General features: G+C 35.4%; 2 protein-coding genes across 3 annotated transcripts; both read right to left on the bottom strand.

Annotated features, from left to right (window-relative positions):
- Positions 1–1,316: 1,316 nt before the first annotated feature.
- Positions 1,317–19,715, bottom strand: LOC128218403 (uncharacterized). 2 transcript variants are annotated; one of them, XM_052926070.1, is made up of 8 exons: positions 19,643–19,715; positions 17,168–17,626; positions 14,907–15,078; positions 12,994–13,082; positions 11,889–11,956; positions 10,325–10,403; positions 1,897–1,998; positions 1,317–1,485 (listed from the first exon to the last, which is right to left on the bottom strand). In XM_052926070.1, exons 2-8 carry the CDS (start codon positions 17,560–17,562, stop codon positions 1,401–1,403), a joined length of 990 nt encoding a protein of 329 aa, XP_052782030.1. In that variant the 5' UTR covers positions 17,563–17,626; positions 19,643–19,715; the 3' UTR covers positions 1,317–1,400. The 2 variants fall into 2 exon arrangements, with proteins under 2 accessions (XP_052782030.1, XP_052782029.1); XM_052926069.1 differs by lacking the exon at positions 19,643–19,715 and adding an exon at positions 19,422–19,513.
- Positions 3,377–10,238, bottom strand: LOC128218402 (uncharacterized). Its single transcript, XM_052926068.1, has 2 exons — positions 8,610–10,238; positions 3,377–8,143 (listed from the first exon to the last, which is right to left on the bottom strand). The coding sequence occupies exons 1-2, from the start codon at positions 8,702–8,704 to the stop codon at positions 7,069–7,071; spliced, it is 1,170 nt and encodes a 389-aa protein (XP_052782028.1). The 5' UTR covers positions 8,705–10,238; the 3' UTR covers positions 3,377–7,068.
- Positions 19,716–20,452: the final 737 nt, after the last annotated feature.

The raw sequence follows: 20,452 nt of genomic DNA, 5'->3' as shown, positions 1-20,452 counted from the left end.
CGTTATCAACGGTGTCCTTTCCGTTGTCACTCAAGATAAACATCTTTGTTCAGATGACAGTCAGGGATTGAACATTGTAGCACCTGTTCCAAAAGCAGATGCTCTACAACTGAGCTATCAGGTTTGTCATCCAATTTCCAATGAGACACCCTGTTTATCAAGGGTGATAATTTGGGTACAACATATCACAGAGTTAGGGTTCTTGCTATATTAATAATTAAATATGTATAAGAGAGTGCATCGTTATTGTTAGAAAATGTAGAAGTTGAAATTGGTTTTAATAAATTGGTGGCAATATGAATGGTTTTAATAGGGAAAAATGTGAACAATTTGGACGGAGACAAGAAACCTAGTGTTATGGTTCTTAAAATGTGTACAAGACTATTTTGATATAAACAAATCTTTAAATTTTCATATGTGTACAACATTTATTTCTTTATTTGTTTATGTTTAACATCCTTGGTAGGAATTCTAGTAATTGGACCAATATGTATGATTTTGAGCAAATCTGAAGAATTTATCGTGATGCTTCTTTAAGCATAAGTTTAAGACTTTGAAAATTGGTAAAGTTTATACACCCATTGATCACATGACATTGCCTCATTCAAGCGTAATGCCACCCTTGAGTAATTTCTTATATAACAAAAGTGTAGTATAACTCGACATGGACATCATTTTGCCTAATAATTAAGCTTCAATTTCTTTTCCAAAATATATACAATCTTCATTTAAGGTGAAACCTTTGTCATGTGATAAAAAGAAGCTCACACACATTTTATTATAATACCAAATATATATATATATTTGAAAAAATTTTCTTAAGCTTGCCAAAGACTCATTTTATATTTTTTCTTAAACTTGTTTCATACTTTTTGTATTAAATGGCAAATTATGTATGATCATAGATCTAGGCGGCAGAGATGTCAGGAAACTTTTAACTTCATTTTGAACAGGACAGAATTTACTTAATTTATTGAGTCTGCATACGAAGACAACTATTGGGAAAATGCCTTCTTCTTTTTAGTTAAACGGATAGGACATAATGAAGATCTTAATGTTGAATGTTAATGTGTGGAACAGTTCTGGAGTTATCATCTTTAAGTTTTCGCATACTGCGGGCCTTTCCACATATGTATGTACAGTCATTTTCCACCTTTTTGTTTCATAAAAAATTGTTTTCGTTTTTCAAATTGGGGTAAAGTTGTTGCACGACAACGCATTATAAGTATGACAAAAACATTCTACAGATGGGATAACAAATCAGACAAGAATGCTATTTTTTTGTTCAGGATGTCAACAAAAGCAAGTTTAACAAGTTTTCATATTATTTTTTTATTTCATCCTAATTTTACAGTAAATCTAAAATTGCCAAAAATAAAATACAAAACATCAACACGCATTCAGTCAAAGTCATCAGTTTGTTCTCTGTACACGTCTGCGATGTCTTCTGGCATGTAATCTAAAGGACGTCCCTCGGCAAAGTTCCTGAAATCAACAAAAGCAAGAGTTTCAGACTCTTAACCTATCTCAACCTACTTGTAGGTCAGTTTTTTTTCTCCAATTCTGGTTGTTACAATTAAACTAAACTATTGTGGGATGACACTTTTAGCGCTTAACCACACTTATGAATATGTATCCCCTATTGCTATCAACATTCTGATTCCTTAAAAATAATGAGAGAGTATGATCAGGGCCCCAGATCTGAAAACAACTGACGAGATACAATTTTCGTAAATCAATCGTAAGTTGCATTATTACAGCTACCTGAAAACAGCGTAATGTAAGGTAACATCGTAAATTCACAAAGAACGAATGCCATTTAAGCTGTTGGAGGTGATTTAGTCCTACACCTCTGATAAAAACATGTTAATGATAAAAAGATATAATATAACCTACTTCTGTATCTGGAGGTATCTGGCCACATTGTAGAACTCTAGCTCTTCCTGGGTTTGCCTGGAAAATCTCGCTATACATGTGTACGCAACACCCGCCAATGTCCTGGAAAACAATATTCAGCAAATGAAGTGATATATCAGAGCCATCAAAGAATGTTATTAGTTTGCTCGGAAAATCACGCTTTACTTGAGCACACAACCTTCACCTGAGAGTCCTGGAAAACAGTATTTAGCAAATGTAGTATCAAATATACTAAAGCCATCACAGAATGTAATAAGTGTTTGCCCAGAAAAACTCGATATAACTGTGTTTGGAACACCCACTAGAATCCAGGAAAACCAAAATGAGCAATTGTAGTTATATACAAGTGCGACTACGGGTTATTGTGTGGGCAAAGTTTTCAGAACACTGCTGACAAAGACTTTGGCCTTCGCCATACTGACCTCAAAAATATCAAGGGTCATCTACTGGTCAAGGCCTTCCCACCACTAATGTTTAAGCCTAGGTCAAACCATTCATAAAGTAGTGTGAGGACAAAGTCTTTTAAAAGATGTCAACCATGACCTTTACCGTTGACCTTATGACCCTAAACCAACTAAGATCATCTACTGGTTAAGAGAAACATGTCATAAGTTTCAGCTCCAAAGTCAAACTGTTCCGAAGTTATTACACAGAGATATAATTATGAACTATACTGACCCCCAAAACAATTGGGGTCATCTACTCGCCAAAGGCAACCTGCTATGTTTAAGTGGAGTTTGTTATGGGAATTGTGAATTCTAGTAGAACAGCACATGTTTCCCAGTCAGACAGATCCTGACCTGGGCTACTATTTGCTTAAAAAATTGTCAAGGGAAGCAATTTGGCAACAACTGCCCGCATTGTAATCATCATTATAATGGCTCTTAAATTTTGCCGATAGAATATGTTGCCTTTAATCAGTTTTTTATTCAAATAAACTTCTTCCTATATATGCTCTTACATCAAGGGAAGTCATAGCGAAACAATGAGTCGTTTTTATCAGTGTTGTTGTTGCACACATTTCCATTTTCCCTCAAATCCTGACAAAACTTTTAGGATTTTTAAGATTTAAGTTCAGATGAGAAGTAAATTCATAACAAAGGGCCGTTAACTGGACAAAAATCAAGTTAGGGTTAATATTATTTTAGGTAGACTCGTGGGTTGTGCACGCGACTCATCGTCTTTAATATGTACCGAACATATGTGCCAATTAATTTCAAAATCCCTCACTGCATGACAAAAATATGTCGGAAAATAGCTCATTGAGCTAATGTTTCTTGTTAACACATACCCGACTTCAAATAAAGATTTTTGTATCTTGACAAAGTTAAAGCACATACACGAAAAAAAAACATGAACAGTGCAATTTTGATATCCCACCTTTGGTAGAGCGTGGATGGCCAGAAAAACAGATGAATGTATGGTCGAACACACAGGGTGATCAAAATTAAGGCTCTTGCTACATGTTTAGAGCATTTGTAATTGTGCATGACCCTGATAATACACAGGTATGTACAGAATTTCAAGACTAATTTTCGCAGTGATTTTTTACCAAAATTGTTTGTTACTGCTATTGGATGTTGACTTAAAATAAATAATGCAGGCAAGTGTTTAAAGTGTTTATTTTTTAAAAACAAATAGCTTCTTCTATTAAACAAAAATGTTTTAATATGTTTTGTACTTGTAAAATAAAAGGCAATTAAATTAACTTGGAAATTCGACTCACTATCACTTTTGGGGTGATAAAGCTGCACTCTCACAGATATACCATTTTGACAACTTTTTTTGATTTTGTCTTGGAGTGTGTTTTTTCTGGGTGAATATCTGCAAACCAATGATACAAGATTGCTGACAAAAAATCAGATCATAGATTTTCATATTTCCGTTCAAAAATTAATGTTTCTAACGGTTTACGAAAAATGCATAAAACATCTTTTTAACTTAAATATAAAAAATTGCGTTCTTCTTTTTTGTCAGCCGTCTTATATAATTGGTTTCCATGGATTTTCGCGTTAACCAAATGTTATGAGATTTTGAATAAAAAAGCATTCACATAGTTTCGGAAAAGTCTGTTGACATTATAACTTTTTTAAATGTGACAAAATATTCCAGACTAACTTAAATCAACAATGTCTTATGGATTTTGATGATACATTTTAAAAAAATAAAGATATTCAATAAAATAATGAAAAAAGTGGATTAAATTCATTTCCTGGTAACCGAAATTTATTCCTTAAAATTGCTACAATCACTACAAAGCCTCAAGACATAATTGATTAGGTAGTACTTACAATTTTGATCCCAAAACATCTACATTTTGTATTAAAACAATTCTGGCAAAATGTAAATGCCTTTTTATTGGAAATCTGATTAAAACTTTTTTCGTAAGATTTGCTAAACTCCAAATTAATATGAACACTTGTTGAAACAGATATATGAAATACCCTTGCTAAATATTGAACCTCAAAAAAAAAAAGAAAAGATTTTTTGTTTTGGTTAATCAAACCACTGTTGCATTGTGGAAGGCCCTTAAAGGCCTAGTTTAATCCTTCTATAAGTGACCCCCCCCCCCAAACCATGTATAGTAAACAACCTCTGTGTATTGATTGTTAATCTAATTGCCTAATTGTCTTATCAGATCTCTGATCTCAGTATCCTGCTGTGCAGTTTTGGAAGTTTTATTAAAGAAATGGACCCTAAATGGTCAAATACACAGGAAATTGGCCCCTCCTGTGACATCAGTGCAATTAGCAGGAAATACACAGCAGGGGACTGTCATGCCAAGTGTAGGATGATATCCCCCCCGGATGATTGCCCCCCCAGACATTAGCCCCTAGGACCATATCCTCCCCGGATGATAGCCCTCCCAGACAATAGCCCCCCTGCATATATATAAATGACTTTACATATATACACTCTTTTAAATTTGCATATTCATAAAACTCATAAAACATAAAAAAATGCCATTTAGTGGTCCTTTTCTGGTTTTCTATACAGACTTGTGAATCAAGTGAATCAAGTGTTCAGCGAACAATAAGCAATAATACCCTGATAAGACAGATCATGTATGAGCCACCTGATCTGGTCCACACTGTTTGCAAATGTCCTTATTACCATCAAACAGAATTGTAGTGTTGAAGGTACGGTACAATGAAGGGTGGCCAATGTTGTGGGAATTAGTGTTACAAGTTAAATTTGGACTTGTAAAAATAGTCCTCACAATTTCGAGTCATTGAGGTTTGAGAATATCATACAAATTTAGGAAACTAAGAAATAACAAATAAAACAGTAGTTGATTAACTTTTATATAAATACTGATATATAACTATCACGCAATGCAATAAAAATCATTGTTTTGCAAATTTGCTTAAATAAACTGGTTATAATATGCATTTTAATATTTGGGGGGATATCGTCCGTTTTTTCACTAAGACGGGGGGGCTATCTTCCAGGAGGGCTATGGTCCTAGGGGCTAATGTCTGGGGGGGCAATCATCCGGGCGGGATATGATCCGTACCTCGTCATGCCAAACATCCCTTAAACTAGGCCTTTAATGGAACCAAAAGGCAACAAAAATACTTGAGAACCGAACTGATTATTGTTTAAATCAGAACTTGTTAAGATACATAAATCTTAAAAATATATACTTTAAACATAATAATTTTCAAAAAAATAAAAATAAAATAGTTCTTGAAACACTTCAAATATTTACAAAAACCCTGATATACACAGGAAAAAACCCCTAATATACTCAGGAAATAAAATCAAACTTTAATAGGTATAAACAAATGGGAAACAATTATTAAACACAATTTCTAAAAAAAATATTATCAATAGTTGAAAAGGATTTTCTTGTTCAGTTATGCTGCTTAAAAATAACAAATTCTAATGATGTTCACAAGCAATTCATTTCTGACAGACACACAGACGACGGACAGTGCGCCATCCCATAGCTTTTGCAAAGTTTGCCCTATCAAACCCATTCATGAATTGATTAAAGTATAAAAAATATTTGTCTTAACTATCCATGCACAATTTAAGATTGTAGAATTCAGAAACAAGCATAATGGTTATGTTCAATGAAAAATTCTGATTATTAAAACCTATAAAAAGAACAGTAATTACCTTAGAAGTGACTATTTTGAAGAATTCATAAAATATATAATATTTCCCGCTGCTTCTATAATAGACCATTATTCTAAAAGTAAGCTCCAACAACAAGGGAGACAATATAACAAGAGTAAATTTTGCTTCAAGAGTAAACTTTACATAAATATCAGATTTTAACAAAATGTGGTTATAGGAAACTTGTAACCTTGTAGGCAGTTTTAATCCTTTCGCAAGGCTTTGAACAAACTTGATAGAGGACCACTCTATGATGATACACACAAATTATCAATGGTTTCAGACAAGACTCTTTTCAATATATATGTAAGAAATTTGTCATCCCCGGGGCGGGGTCAGTTTGGACCCCAGTGGCATAATTTTAACAAACTTGGAAGACGTCAACTAGACGATGTTTTGTCAAAAAGAGGTTTGTAGTGTTTCCTTTAGGATGCCATGGCAGCCAGAGTTCTACATGGAATTCATTTCTTTGAACAATTTTGATGAAAGAGCACCACCCAAGGAACATCCGTGTGAAGTTTCATTAAAATTGTCCAGGCAGTTTAGGAGGAGATGATGTTTATAAGCAAGTGTTGAAGCAGGACGCCGACGCTGGACACCAGACATAGATTGATCACTATAGCTAACCTTTTCATCTTTATATACAGTAAAACATGTTATCTATACAATAAAATATGCTACCTATACAATGAAATTCGTTATCTGTACAATAAAATTCGTAAGGACCTCGATAAAAAACTTTGTGAAAACCTATCTTTGATGTTCGAAATTTGACAATTATTTCAAGTTTATAAATATTAAGCTCACAGAACAGTCATTGCTTGACATTTATATGATATACATTATTATTGACACATAATAACATTTTCAAGTGCTTTACAACACTCGAAAAAACATGCAAAAAATATTCATTAACATTTATTTACAACAAATAAAAGAAAATGGAACAATCAATGAAAGTAAAGATGGACATCTTCTTTCAAGGTTTTTTTTCTGTTGTATTCCAGAGTCTAATTAATTTCTTGTTCAACACAACTTGAGAACAGTAATATTGTCCTCATCTTCTTGGCCAACAATGAGGGTGGAGGTTTTTTCAATGAACCACACTGACTGAGGGAGACACATGCCATCAGTCTCCCTGGCCAATGTGGCCAGCTTTCGTCTCCCCTGTGGATCTACCTGCACCACAGTGTTGGAAATGCATCCACACACAAACACATGGCCACCGGGGCTGACACATAGTCCAGTGGGCTGTTTAAGGTCAGGATCTTCTACTGTGGATAACACTTGACCAGATGTATCAAGTGTTATCAATTTAAAAGCAGTTGGATTTGTTACATAAATTCTCTCACCATCAGGTGAGACAGCACACCTGCACACTGTTATGTATTTAGACTTGTCTTCATATATCTTCTTTACGAGTCTTCCATCTGTTGTATACAGGTACAGATCATTTTTGCCGCCTACATAAAGCTCACAGATACCTGCAATATGGCACTTGTACTTGTCCTCCTTTATTCTAACTTTATAAAGACTTGAACTCTGAGCCTTATACACTGAAATGCTATTAGGGTTTTCAACAGTTCCAAGGCTGTTCAGGTTTCTCAGAAATGGTAATACACTTTCATCTGATTTAAACTTCATTCCTTCTTTCTGCCGTATTTCTTGCACAAGACTATTGGCTTCACTCAATTTAGACTGGCATACTCGGAATCCAATGTAAGAGTTGGTCTCCTTGTTTTTGCCAGTAATCTGCTGGAGCTTCTCAATCATGGTCTTGAGTTGGTCATCCATGTGGACACAGGTTTCTAAGTCATCTTTTATAGACTTCTCTAAATCATCCATCATGTTGTCCAACTGTTTAACTGTCTTCTTCTCCAGCTCGTCTAAGATCTGGTTTATTTCTTTGCGAAGAGCCTTGATTTCAGCAATGATGTTCTTGTAAGAGTCTTTCAGTGAGGCTTGATCTTTCATACAGTCATTCTTGAGCTCATCAAGCCTGCTCCTCATCTTGTCCACAGCTGCTGGCAGCTGCTTGAACTCTGTTGTCTTCAGGAAGCCTCTGGCCAGGTCAGGCAGGTGAATGATGCTGCTACACAGCCTAGAATATATGGACTCAAGTGATTAATGGCTATCACCATTACATGAAAAAAACAAAAGGATGCATTTTTTCTAATCAACAAATACATCTATCATTGCAAATAGTTCTATTTTATCATTTAGTTTCATGATTTCTATATCATAGAAGCGAGAATAATATATTTATATTAACTACCGGTATACATGGGGGATAATTGTTTGTTTCAGATTAAGATATGCAGATATTTCACCGAGTGAGCACCAAAAGTAATATTTCACGAGTGGCTTTGCTTAAACTTAATCTTATAAACCAGAACACAGTTTTTCATGATTATTTTTAAAATAATTTCCTTCAAATGTCTAAAAACTCACATTAACACAATTCAATTTATACCAAAACAAAATAATGAGCTTAGCTTGATCCTGTTATAAGGAATTTATGGTAATAATGCTAAAGAAATTTGGGTCAGGTGCTCATAAAGTCTCACCTGTGGTTAAGGGCCACGCATACACTGCAGCAAAGTTCCTGATGGTCATCACAGTGGACCTCCAGCTCTTTGCCATGTTGGACACATCTGTCCATGGAGAACCCCGCCCACTTCTGGATGTCTCCACGACCATACACAACAAGCTTCTTGAAATAATCCCCATGCAACTTGTCACACTGTCACACAGATAGTGTTTACACTCCGGACAAAAGTGTTGGGCTTCAGTGTTCAGGTCATTTTGCTCACAGGTAGAGCAACTATAGTCGTGAATCAGGTCAGATCCCTTGTAAAAAGATGAACCTCCAGACGCCATGTTTTCCTCTTATTATTGTTAAATAAATGTTAATTTAAAATGAATCTGTGTTACATCAATCAATACAATCATAACACAGTGATGACAGTTTCACATTAAGCCTCCAATTATTCTGATTCACAAATTTGTGAGCCACCATTTCTGTTGCTGGTGCACAACTGATGATTGCAATTTGTGCGCAACTGACAGTTTTCCAATTGTATTTAAAAATACCAGGAAGACAAAGACTGCACACACACTTGAGTTTAAAACAATTATCTAATTGTATTTCAATATACCAGCAAGATCCACATCACAAACCCACTTGAGTTGAGTAATTAAGTAAGACTAGCAATAGCAAATCTCATAATTAATGAAAACAAAATCAAAAGTCAAGAGGTTAATTAAATGTCATGCAGTTAAGTATGGCTGAAAGATCACTAAAACGTTTTTGGAATTAAAAGACCATCATTTAAGATGACATTCATTTCTTAGCTGTTAAATAATTAACTGCGACCAAAGGCTACTTCTATAGAATCAAAGGTTTACAATTTTCAATGGACAAGGATCTATGAATGAATTTTACATTTAAGAAAATGTGAATATTATGATATCAATTTTCTCAAATCTCCTTAATCTATGTTTTAAAGGAACCGTTTTGATGACGCTGAATAGTTAAACAAATGATATATTAAATGTTTTTACAAAGAAATGTTACCCAAATAGCTAAAAACCTATAAACTTAATCACTGCCTTTTTATGAAGACTGGTCGCTGGTTAGACACAGCACAAGTTATTTCCTTTTGTCTCAACAGATTCAGCACATACCATTCAGGACTTTTAACAATTAAAAACACATGGTACAAGTCAATGGTTTACAACAATACTAGGATTCATGAAATGGTTGATACATTCCAGGGTATTACGCACACTATGCCATGATGCAGCTACTATATGACAAAAGAAGACCTTTATAAACTCAAAGAAGGCGATAATGCACCTAGATATCAACCTTACTTGTATGGAACATTTTCCAAAAATCTCATGTCCCACAGACTTTACTGCAAAATGACTACTTGGCTTCCATTCGAGTGTTACATGTTTTATTTAATCTTTAACGTATTTCTGACAATGTGGCCCTCCCTTGTTTCAATATGTCATACATCATACAATTCATGCCATCTTTGCTTATTCACTTATTAGAATGTTTGAACTTATATTTACCCACTGTCATTTAAATTATGATAATTTTTTTATTTATATTCATACTTAAAACCTCTGAGATGCATCTTCAAAACTCTTAACACACCCAGATCCAAAGTCCAAGTAGAAACACTTTCCATACAATTACTTATTTTCCTTCATTCCTATTCTATAAAGTTCCAATTTTAAGAAACCAATCTAAAAGCAAGGACAAACTTACCCTGCTCCAGTTCCTATCACAAATCTGGAAAACATCCCCTTTGGCCCCAGGGAAAAACCTGATAAACAGCTTACTGTTCCTGAAAATAAAACAAAGTTATCAATTCCTACTATCAAAGCATGATATTGATGTGCCCCGGCACATATGGACAGTATCGTTAGTGTAAATCAAATGGATGTTCCTTTAAAATGACTAAGGTATTCGTATTGAATAATGAATATTAACTTTGCGAGTAGTCATGATTATCGAAGATTCAGATGTCGCACCCAAAATGTTACAATTGTTAAAAATATCTTTTATGGCATGCACAGAATAATTATCTCTGGTTTAAAATTACATGATTTTCTACTCATTCTTAGAAACAAAAAGTTTCACTGCACATTTTCCCATTTAAGAGTGGTAAAATATGGGTTTCTAAGATAACTTTATTCTGATAACAGTTAATTGCATAATGAACCAAGTTTTATATTTCTGGAAATTGAATTAACGTTCTGTTCAGGATTCTTCTCTCAAACCTGGTGAATGTAAAATGTCACCAAAAATGTGGATGGACCATTTACCATGCAGATCAACATTCCTTTGAAGTTTAATGAGTCAATGTTGATAATATACTTTTTGAGCTACAAAATTGAAGCATACTACAGCTTGGTATTACATTTTTCAAAAAAGCCCTGCTGTATCAATCCCAGAATTTGAGCAAGCCCGGAAAGCATTTTACCAGTGCTAATTTCAATCACTGCTATGTTATAATAATATACACTAATATAAGTCAACATCTGGTGTGACACATATTAAAAGAATAAAAATACATGTAAATCTTTAGCCATGAATAAAAACAAAATAACAAAACTTAAAGATGCACTCTTACTCCCAAATGAGATTTACCACAATTAACAATATTGTTTCAATATTCCAAAAAGGGTGAATAAATGTCTAAAACAGTGGTTTTTACGAAGGAAATCGAGTTTGATTTGAAAAAATTGAGCATAAAACACAGTATTTCTACCTTATGAGAATATAGGAGACCCCAGTAAATAGTTTACCAATCATTTAATATTTTTGCGATTTCTTAAATTCACGGTTAAAATAATGTTCTCCGTAGTTAATATCTTCCATAAATACATCATTTAGTAAGCAGTTTAATGTTTTTAAATCAAAATTTACGTTATTTATACATATGTATATTTATGTATTGACTTTGAATAAGAGTGTCACTTTAACAAACCAATTAAACGTTATTATTCACCAAAATCAATACCATTCAAAGATGAATACCACCTAGGTAACAAGACATTTGTGTGTTAATTGTTTCTTTACATGAATTTCCTAAATAACCACAAAAGCAAACAATTAAGGCTGAAAAAAATCGTTGTTTTGTCAGACCTTTTAAAATTGGGGTTGAATGTTATACTCTAATAATGATATGGACTGTACATGTATGAGAGATCAGCAGAAGGCAGAGTTACCCCTTTTTATGAATCTACCGGGTATATGGAGTTACTTCCATCTGCCTCTGGGTTTTTTTTTCAAGGAAATCTTAATTTCAATTAATTGTTTTACCTACCGCTAGAAATCGCAAAAGAAGCAGGCGTTGTACGATTTAAATACACCTCTAGCATTTGTTGACCGATTCTGGAATAAACAAGACAACAAAGATATTATATAAACATAACATGGCATCTCACTAACACTTTTACTAGAGAAATAAAACCATATCCAATAGTCAGAGCTGTGGGACCACTCTAGATGTCATTTATCACAGGTTTCGCAGCGTTTTGGGTACATAATTACTCCTTTGGCAAATAGGATGTGACGGGGTCATGCCATAATGCAGCAATAAATATAGGGTGCGGGCAGACCTTTATAAACTCAACAACAACAACTAACACTTTTTTATTATTATCTGGTGGTGATCTGGTGGTATAGGTGTCTGCCTCTCACCCAAGAGGTCCAGGGTTTGACTCCCAACAGGAATACTTTCTCATGGCCTCTGTACTGCTTTCTACCCAGGAAACAGACTGGAGAGTGATTCATATCAGCTGTCTTAACAATCAAGCGAAAATAAATTACTGATATAATATCATAAATTAAAACTGGAATTGTGTCCTTAGGACATGGAGGCCCACTTTCCCACATAACAGTTACACAGGAAATGTTCACACCACTTCTAATCCATTTCCAGCCAAAATGAAAACCATTCCTTAGAAATGTATAGGGTCACTCATATTGGCAAATAAAATGCAATTGTATTACTGGTACCTATTTATTTTCTTAATTGTGGACATAATTCTCTTCTAACTATGTGCGGCTGCAAACAAAACCAAAAGCGCACAACTAACTAACTAACTAACCCCAACAACATAATTACGCTAAGGTTTTATGAGTTTTGAATGACACATGTTCCAAAATGCAAATAGTTTATAATTGAAGGGCCAATAGATATTATCCAGCTGGAATATGTCCGAAAAAGGCATCAAAAGTCAAAATACATATGACGTTTAGGAAACAAGGTATGAACGCCCTAGCAATGAAAATTTACCTACATGGGTATCTAATAAAACCCAAACTTCATCAACTTGTTCTATTTTGCAAATCACCTACTACAAAAAATTGATACTTTGATGATTTCACATTGCACTCATTGACCTGGATAACATTTTGATACTTACAATAATGGTAGTAAAAACTTTGACATCTTCCATGTTGTTCTCAGACCGTATCCCAGAGTTGTATGTATTAGGTAATTAAATCGTCTTTTCTGAAACAACATATCATGCATATATAAACAAACAACCTAAATAAAATGGATAGGAAAAGGATCAAGTATTACAAATTTAACACATTGGACGTTTTTTTCAGAACTTCTTTAAAGTTAACTGGTTTTAGCTCAGAATCCATGGCTATGAAATATGTATGTCCAAGGTTTTCATATGAATCACTGCAATTTACAAACAATTAGATTAAACAAGAGATGTAGAGATGTTTGTCAAACATTATGCCCCCCCCCCCCCCCCCCCCCCCCCTGAGCGCCATGTTGTCAGGATTATATGGACAATTGAATGAGGTCCAAGAATTGTCGAGTTTGCTTTCAAGGTCACTGTGACCTTGACCTTTGACCCCTAAAATCAATAGGGGTCATCTACTGGTCAGGCCCAACCTCCATGTCAAGTTTGAGGGCCATGGGTGCAGGCATTGTTGAGTTATCACTTGGACAACCTTTTATCATTCAAGGTCACTGTGACCTTGACCTTTGGCCCAATGACCCCTAAAATTAATAGGGACAATCTCCTGGCCAGGCTCAACCTCCATATCAAGTTTGAGGGCCATGGGTGCAGCCATTGTCAAGTTATCACTTGGATAACCTTTTACCATTCCAGGTCACTGTGACCTTGACCTTTGGCCCAATGACCCCTTAAATCAATAGGGACCATCTTCTGGCCAGGCCCAACCTCCAAGTCAAGTTTGAGGGCCATGGGTGCAGGCATTGTCAAGTTATCACTCAACCTTTTATCATTCCAGGTCACTGTGACCTTGACCTTTGGCCAGATGACCCCCAAAAACCATAGGGGTCATCTCCTGGTCAGGCCAATTCTCCAAGTCAAGTTTGAGGGCCATGGGTGCAGGCATTGTTGAGTTATCAATCGGACCTTTTACCATTCAAGGTCACTGTGACCTTGACCTTTGGCCCAATGACCCCCAAAAACAATAGGGGTCATCTACTGGTCAGGCCCAACCTCCAAGTCAAGTTTGAGGGCCATGGGTGCAGGCATTGTTAAGTTATCACTCGAACAACCTTTTAACATTCAAGGTCACTGTGACCTTGACCTTTGACCTATTGAGCCCAAAAAACAATAGGGGTCAGCTACTGGTCAGGCCCAACCTCAAAGTCAAGTTTGAGGGCTATGGGTGCTTGCATTGTCACATTATCACTCGGACAACCTTTTACCATTCAAGGTCACTGTGACCTTGACCTTTAGCCTGATGACCCCCAAAAACAATAGGGATCATCTACTGGTCAGGCCCAACCTCCATGTCAAGTTTGAGGGCCATGGGTGCAGGCATTGTTGAGTTATCACTCGGACAAGCTTTAAAATTATTTTACCATTAAAGGTCACTGTGACCTTGACCTTTGACCCGATGACCCCCAAAATCAATAGGGGTCATCTACTGGTCAGGCCCAACCTTCATGTGAAGTTTGATGACCATACGTCCAGGAATTGTTCAGTTATCACTCGGACAAGCTTTGGTCTACCGACCGACCGACCGACCGACATACCGACATGCCTGTGCAAAGCAATATACCCCTCTTCTTCGAAGGGGGGCATAATAAAGAAAAACAACAGCATCACCAGCAGAAGCCATTCTGTTCAACTGTTGTTTCTCAGACAATCAAGGTATAATTCAACAATCATTAAAGCCAGAGTACTGGGCCTTGCTTGGCATGTGCATAATGTGACTGGTAACATGATTACCAAGTTTCATGTGAATTAAATACCATAAATGATTTCCAAGTTATGGCCAAGTTTTCCGTAAAAAAAATTCTCAGATGCTCGATGGAGAAAAACATAAAACTGATGCTAACCTGTGCCTGACCTTGAGACCGAAATACGACAAGGGCATATTTCTTCCGAAAGCTTGTTTTTGCATCCAAATATCCCTTATACCAATTGAATCCCAATAATGATAGTATTATGGTTGTAGAACTTTTAAACAAGTTGTACTCCTGCTGTGTTCTGTTGAGGTGTTGATGGGACCTGAAATTAAAATTATAGCTGTCAAAAAAGCATGATTAATAGCATTTGTTGGCCTTGTCGAATTGACCTCTAATTGTGACCTTGACACTTTCGAGGTGAGAGCATGAATCATCAATGCTATGCATGATACATCTTCCCACACTGCTGTCTATTGCTGTGAAGTATGAACGAAAGTTGAATGAATAGCTGAGAGTCTGAGACACGATCGAAATGGACAGACAAATGGACATTGGACGAAAATATGGAGAATGTGACTAAGTATATAATTAATAAAAGTTATTAACTAAGTATTTAAGCCTAGTATTGAAGATGGCTAAAAGTTGATGTATGTATTACTATTAACTCTGCTTTTTCAGTAGAAATCAGAACTGGTGTCTATTTTGAGAGTCCAATTGTGAACAATGGTGAAGTTTGAACCCTAGATCTCTTTTGTGACAGAGAGGCAGAGAGCTAAACAATTAAGCCAATCTTAACCTTAGGCCACACCAAATTAATGTTTAGTTCCTCGGATTTTTGCCAAAAAAAATTGGAGCGAGGGAGCGAAAAAAAATAAATAAAAATTTTGTCAGTTTTCATAAAAACCGAAGCAAGCGAAGAGCGAAAAATATATTTTTCTTTATATTCAATATAAATAAGAAAGATTGTTCAAAATAATTGCCCTTAAACCCATTTTAATGCCATGATCTGAACCTCTAATGGACATTGGGAAAATATCTGAATACATACTATTTATTCATCCGTGTTTAGTACAAACATTATATGGATAAATCTAATTTCTTATATAATTAAAATGTACTTTAATATGACGATCATTCATAATAATAAATAACCTTGCTTTTAGTAAAAGGTTTGAAACGACTTATATAAATCTACCTGAATCAGTTTCACATAATATGCAACTGTATTTACGGTAGACATAACTTAGGATTGATTTCGGATTTGTAAAAAATTATCACTTACACAGGCATCATCAAACATCAGACTCCATTTAACATAAGACTAAATTTTGTTTTTATTATCACAGGAAATGCAATGACATGTGCTTTTTAAAACAAAAAGAACAAGGGTATTTTTCAGAGTACATTTTTTGGTTATTTAGATGTTTTTATGCACCAGCCAATTGTACATGCCCCCACCCCCAAGTCCGGAAAAGCGGAGACTTTGACTTCCGGTCTCTCAAAACCAGGGTAAAATACCCGACCTGCAGGGACACACTGCTGGTAAAATCCCTGCCAAATGGCCCCGCAACCCCAAATACCTATGTTAGGCCCATTCTCAACTATTTTCAATATGAAGACAAAACCACATTCACTAGGAACTGCAGGGCCACCTGAAAGGTAAAAACACAGCCCATTGCCTCTGCTGTCCCTGGTATACCCCTGGAACGAGGGCGAGGGGAGGGCGAGGGGTGGGCGGGGCAGTCTTTACAACTGACAAGTGCATTACAATCCCGGATTATGCTGCAAATAAAAACAAAATATAAAGAATAAACTAAATATTAAAGTTGAAAACTTAATTCATGTTTCAGATGTCTCCACCAATGAGATTGCCAAATGGATTCTACTTTAATAACTTTTTTTAAAAAGCCTTGTTGAAAATGACCACCATTTTTTCAATTTATTATTATTGGTTTTATTAATTATGTCAGTAATTCAGCGGTCTGCACAAGCACCCTGGCTTGTACCGGTAATGAGACATCTTTGGCCAACATGAAATATGGTTGTAGTTCATTTTTGCTTCATTAAAACAATTAAATCAGCAGCTGTACCATAGTTATTAAAGCCTTATTAATGGTTTAGTTAAGCCTAAATAAACAATAACTATTACAAATTATGTGTGGTATTGCATTTTTTTAAACTTTTAAACATTGTTCTTTAAATCCACAATCACAGACTTCTACGCACAATTCAATGTTATTGAATACTTACAATATATCTGCATACAAACCCTGTCTAATATAGTCTCTCTAAGATTTTAGCATACAAACCCTGTCTTAACATAGACTCTCTAAGAAATTTACTAAGAAAACAAATTAGCCACTAACCGAATATTCAAACTAAATTGTAAATGTACATGTACCATGCCTTACCAGAAATCATAAGTCCTTTTTATTCTCTCCAATGGTGTATCTTTTTCCATGAATTCTTCAACATCTGCCTGTGTGACTGATCCATAAACTAGCCTTTGTGGATCACTTTCAGTGTTCCGTTCTTGATCAGCATTATTGTCAGACTTACTGTCCAGCTTATCATCTTGAGGACCTGGTTTTATTGCAGAACCATCTTCACATTGTAGCTTCTGCAGTTCGAATATTTCTAACGGAAACTTCCATCGATACTGAGGTGTAGTTAAAACATTGCTACAGTAACAACGGGAATAATTCCTTGCACAAGTTAACTCTGCTACATTGATTTGTTTATTGTCTAAGGGTCCTGCAGGCCAACATTGCAAATCACTGCATCCATTTTCAAATAAAGAATCCATCTTGTTTGTTTTTCTTTAATTTATGTGTTCATTTTCTACAGACAGAGAATCTGAAGTGTGGAACCTGAAAATAGAACAGTTAAATATAACATGATTTGTATGTCTTGAATAGTCAGAATAGTATAATATAATTCAATGTGTTGTTTTGCCTTGATAGGGCCTAAAAAAAATGGTCGTGTCGGGTAACCCAACCCTACCTTATAAAAGCTGCCGACCCTAAACTAATATGTCATGTGCAAGCTTCAACACGGCCTTTATGGCCACCATGACGAGCCTTATCAAAACTCCCAGCAACATTGACAATCAACAGCTTTGCTTCTCACAGTGTCAGAAGTATTTCCTCATGATGCATCATCCAATCACGACAGAGATTGCAGATCCTTACACCTCCCATAATGAACTGACTTTGTAGGTGTGAAATACGTTATAATTAGAACCTTTTTCCAATTTTTTTTCAAATCAATGAGACACGTTAGCAAAAATTGATTACAACTTGATTTTTTTCAGTTCCCAACAAAATAAAAAAAATTAGAGGTGAAATTAATAAAATTGTTTTATGTTCATAACATCATCCATGACCGCTATTATTTACAATATGCATGGTATATCTCTTATTCGTCAAAAGTAATATTTATTCATTAAAAAATCGAAAAAAACATTTAACATTTTAAATAAAAAAAGAAATATGAATAAATTATTATTTTTGTTGAAAAGAAAAACCTGGCACTGATAAAATTTACCATATTCCAAAACCTCGGACTTATAAACCCATGGTGTCCCAAATACAATAGTAAACGACATAGTCCATATAAACAGCCACTTCAGAGTCTTTGACAATTTTTGTGTTGGCGACTCTACGCGTCCATATCCCACTTGTTGTTTTCCTAGCCAAGAATGACAGATCCCAGCGCAAAGTAAATTGAGCGGAAAGATAACGGGCACCTGCTAGATAGTTTAAAAATGGCGATTCTTGGTTGACAGATCGATCTAAATTTTTGTTTCATTAACCACTTAAGTTTGATAAAAGAAAGATATTGGTGTAACATGCGACCTTGAAACAAACAAACACCAGATAGCCAGGCTTTCTGGTGTAATGAAACAAACACCAACAGATCCCTTCAGGGAAAAGCATGCTCGACCCTGAAGGGGTCCACTGGTCTTTATATACACTAACTTCTCTATTTTCACATAGCCCGGGCTTTGCTAATTTGCATATTACCAACCAAGTTGAACGTACTTCCGTTTTATACGGAATATTATTATGAACGCACCTAGGACGCTGTAGACCTCTGCAGGGGACCGTTACACTTCAACCATCAGGAAAGCAGAGCTTTAAAGATTGTTGAAGTTCCAACTTACTATGCCTCACAGGAGCTTTCTAACAAGTGCATCGAAGTGGAGACTATGAACGCACATCCGCCGCATACAGCAGACCGTTACATTGGCTATAAATAATTCATTTTTAACTTTTGTGTATTTATTTAACAATGCAGTTTTAAATTTTGTGGAGTTACAGTTGAAGAATATATTTTACATTGGTATTGATCAGTTGACTTAAGGCATTTAGGGAACAAAATGAATATCCAAATGTTAAAAAAAGTTCCCTATACACGCATTATTGTGGCTAGACGAAACAATTATCTTTTCCATGACTGCATGACTGACCGACGTGGTCCAATAATTTAATTTGGTAGCACCTGCTGACTCTGCTTTTTACACAATTATTTATAACATCAACGCTGTGAATGTTAACCTCCCGGACCCACCCCTGCCTCCCCAATATAAAATACCTTCTGGCGCCTCTGTGGTGTATAAAATTAGCAATTTCATAAAAGAGAATAAAAATAATAGACACTAACGATGTAGATCGTGTTGATCAGGTACCTATTCTTATGTACATATTTAATTCACTAAATATTCACAGATAATATCCGAGTATGACAAACTGTGTCGCGAAATTATGTGACAATTGAGTTGTTTGACCTAACACAGAGACAGATCGCGTTTTCTTTCGATGTTAAGTTAATAAAACAGTTACAATGACATTATTATTTAGTGACCCTTAATTGTAATAGCTTACTTATTCATTTTTATCATTTTGACAAACCGGCTTCGTCTGTTATTGGGATGATCTGCTTGATTTTTCATCGGTTAAATAAGTGATTATTTGGTCAAAACGGCAGCGCTAGAAGTAATCTTTTTGAAGGACAAGAAAATGACAGTAACCAAGGTCACATAAACAGTGATGAGCCGTTGAACATAATTCAAAGGCTAAATGTTATTTTAATACGTTTTTAAACCTTTTAGGGATTTTTCTTGAAATCTGCCCGCCGTCTAGGTATTATCATGATTAAAACATTTCCAGAAATTAAATAACAGATATACGCAAGACCTTAACCAGAATTTTTATGTCGCATAATAAAGGGGCAAACATGATATAATATGAAAGATAGAGTTATCTTACTTGATTAAAGAAGAAGGTTAAATGGTTTGGAGTCTGTGTGTTTCACTGCAATACATGATGTTTTCGCTGAGGTATTGACTAATCAGGGGCGTAGCTTCCTTTAGCCACCGTAGGCACGTGCCTACACATTTTTTTCAAAAATGAAATAAATAAAAGTTTCAAAAATGCTATAAAAATTGAAGGGTGAGGGGGTAAGGGGTATAGTGTCGATCTGCAGCGAACCCATCGAATATAAAAATAATTCAGTATTTAATAACACTATTTAAAAAAAAAAAGATTTTCATAACTGGTTCGAAGTAGTGTGGTAACGAAACCATATTCAAGCGACCAAGGAAGTCAGATCAAAGTTTTTTGAGTGCTTAATTTGAAATTGTAATGCACCAGTCAATTGTAACCACGCCCCCCCCCCCCCCCCCCAGGTCCGGG

The sequence above is a fragment of the Mya arenaria genome, chromosome 14 (genome assembly GCF_026914265.1).
Source record: "Mya arenaria isolate MELC-2E11 chromosome 14, ASM2691426v1".
Lineage (NCBI taxonomy): Eukaryota > Metazoa > Mollusca > Bivalvia > Myida > Myidae > Mya > Mya arenaria.
This window is presented reverse-complemented; position numbering and strand designations above follow the sequence as displayed.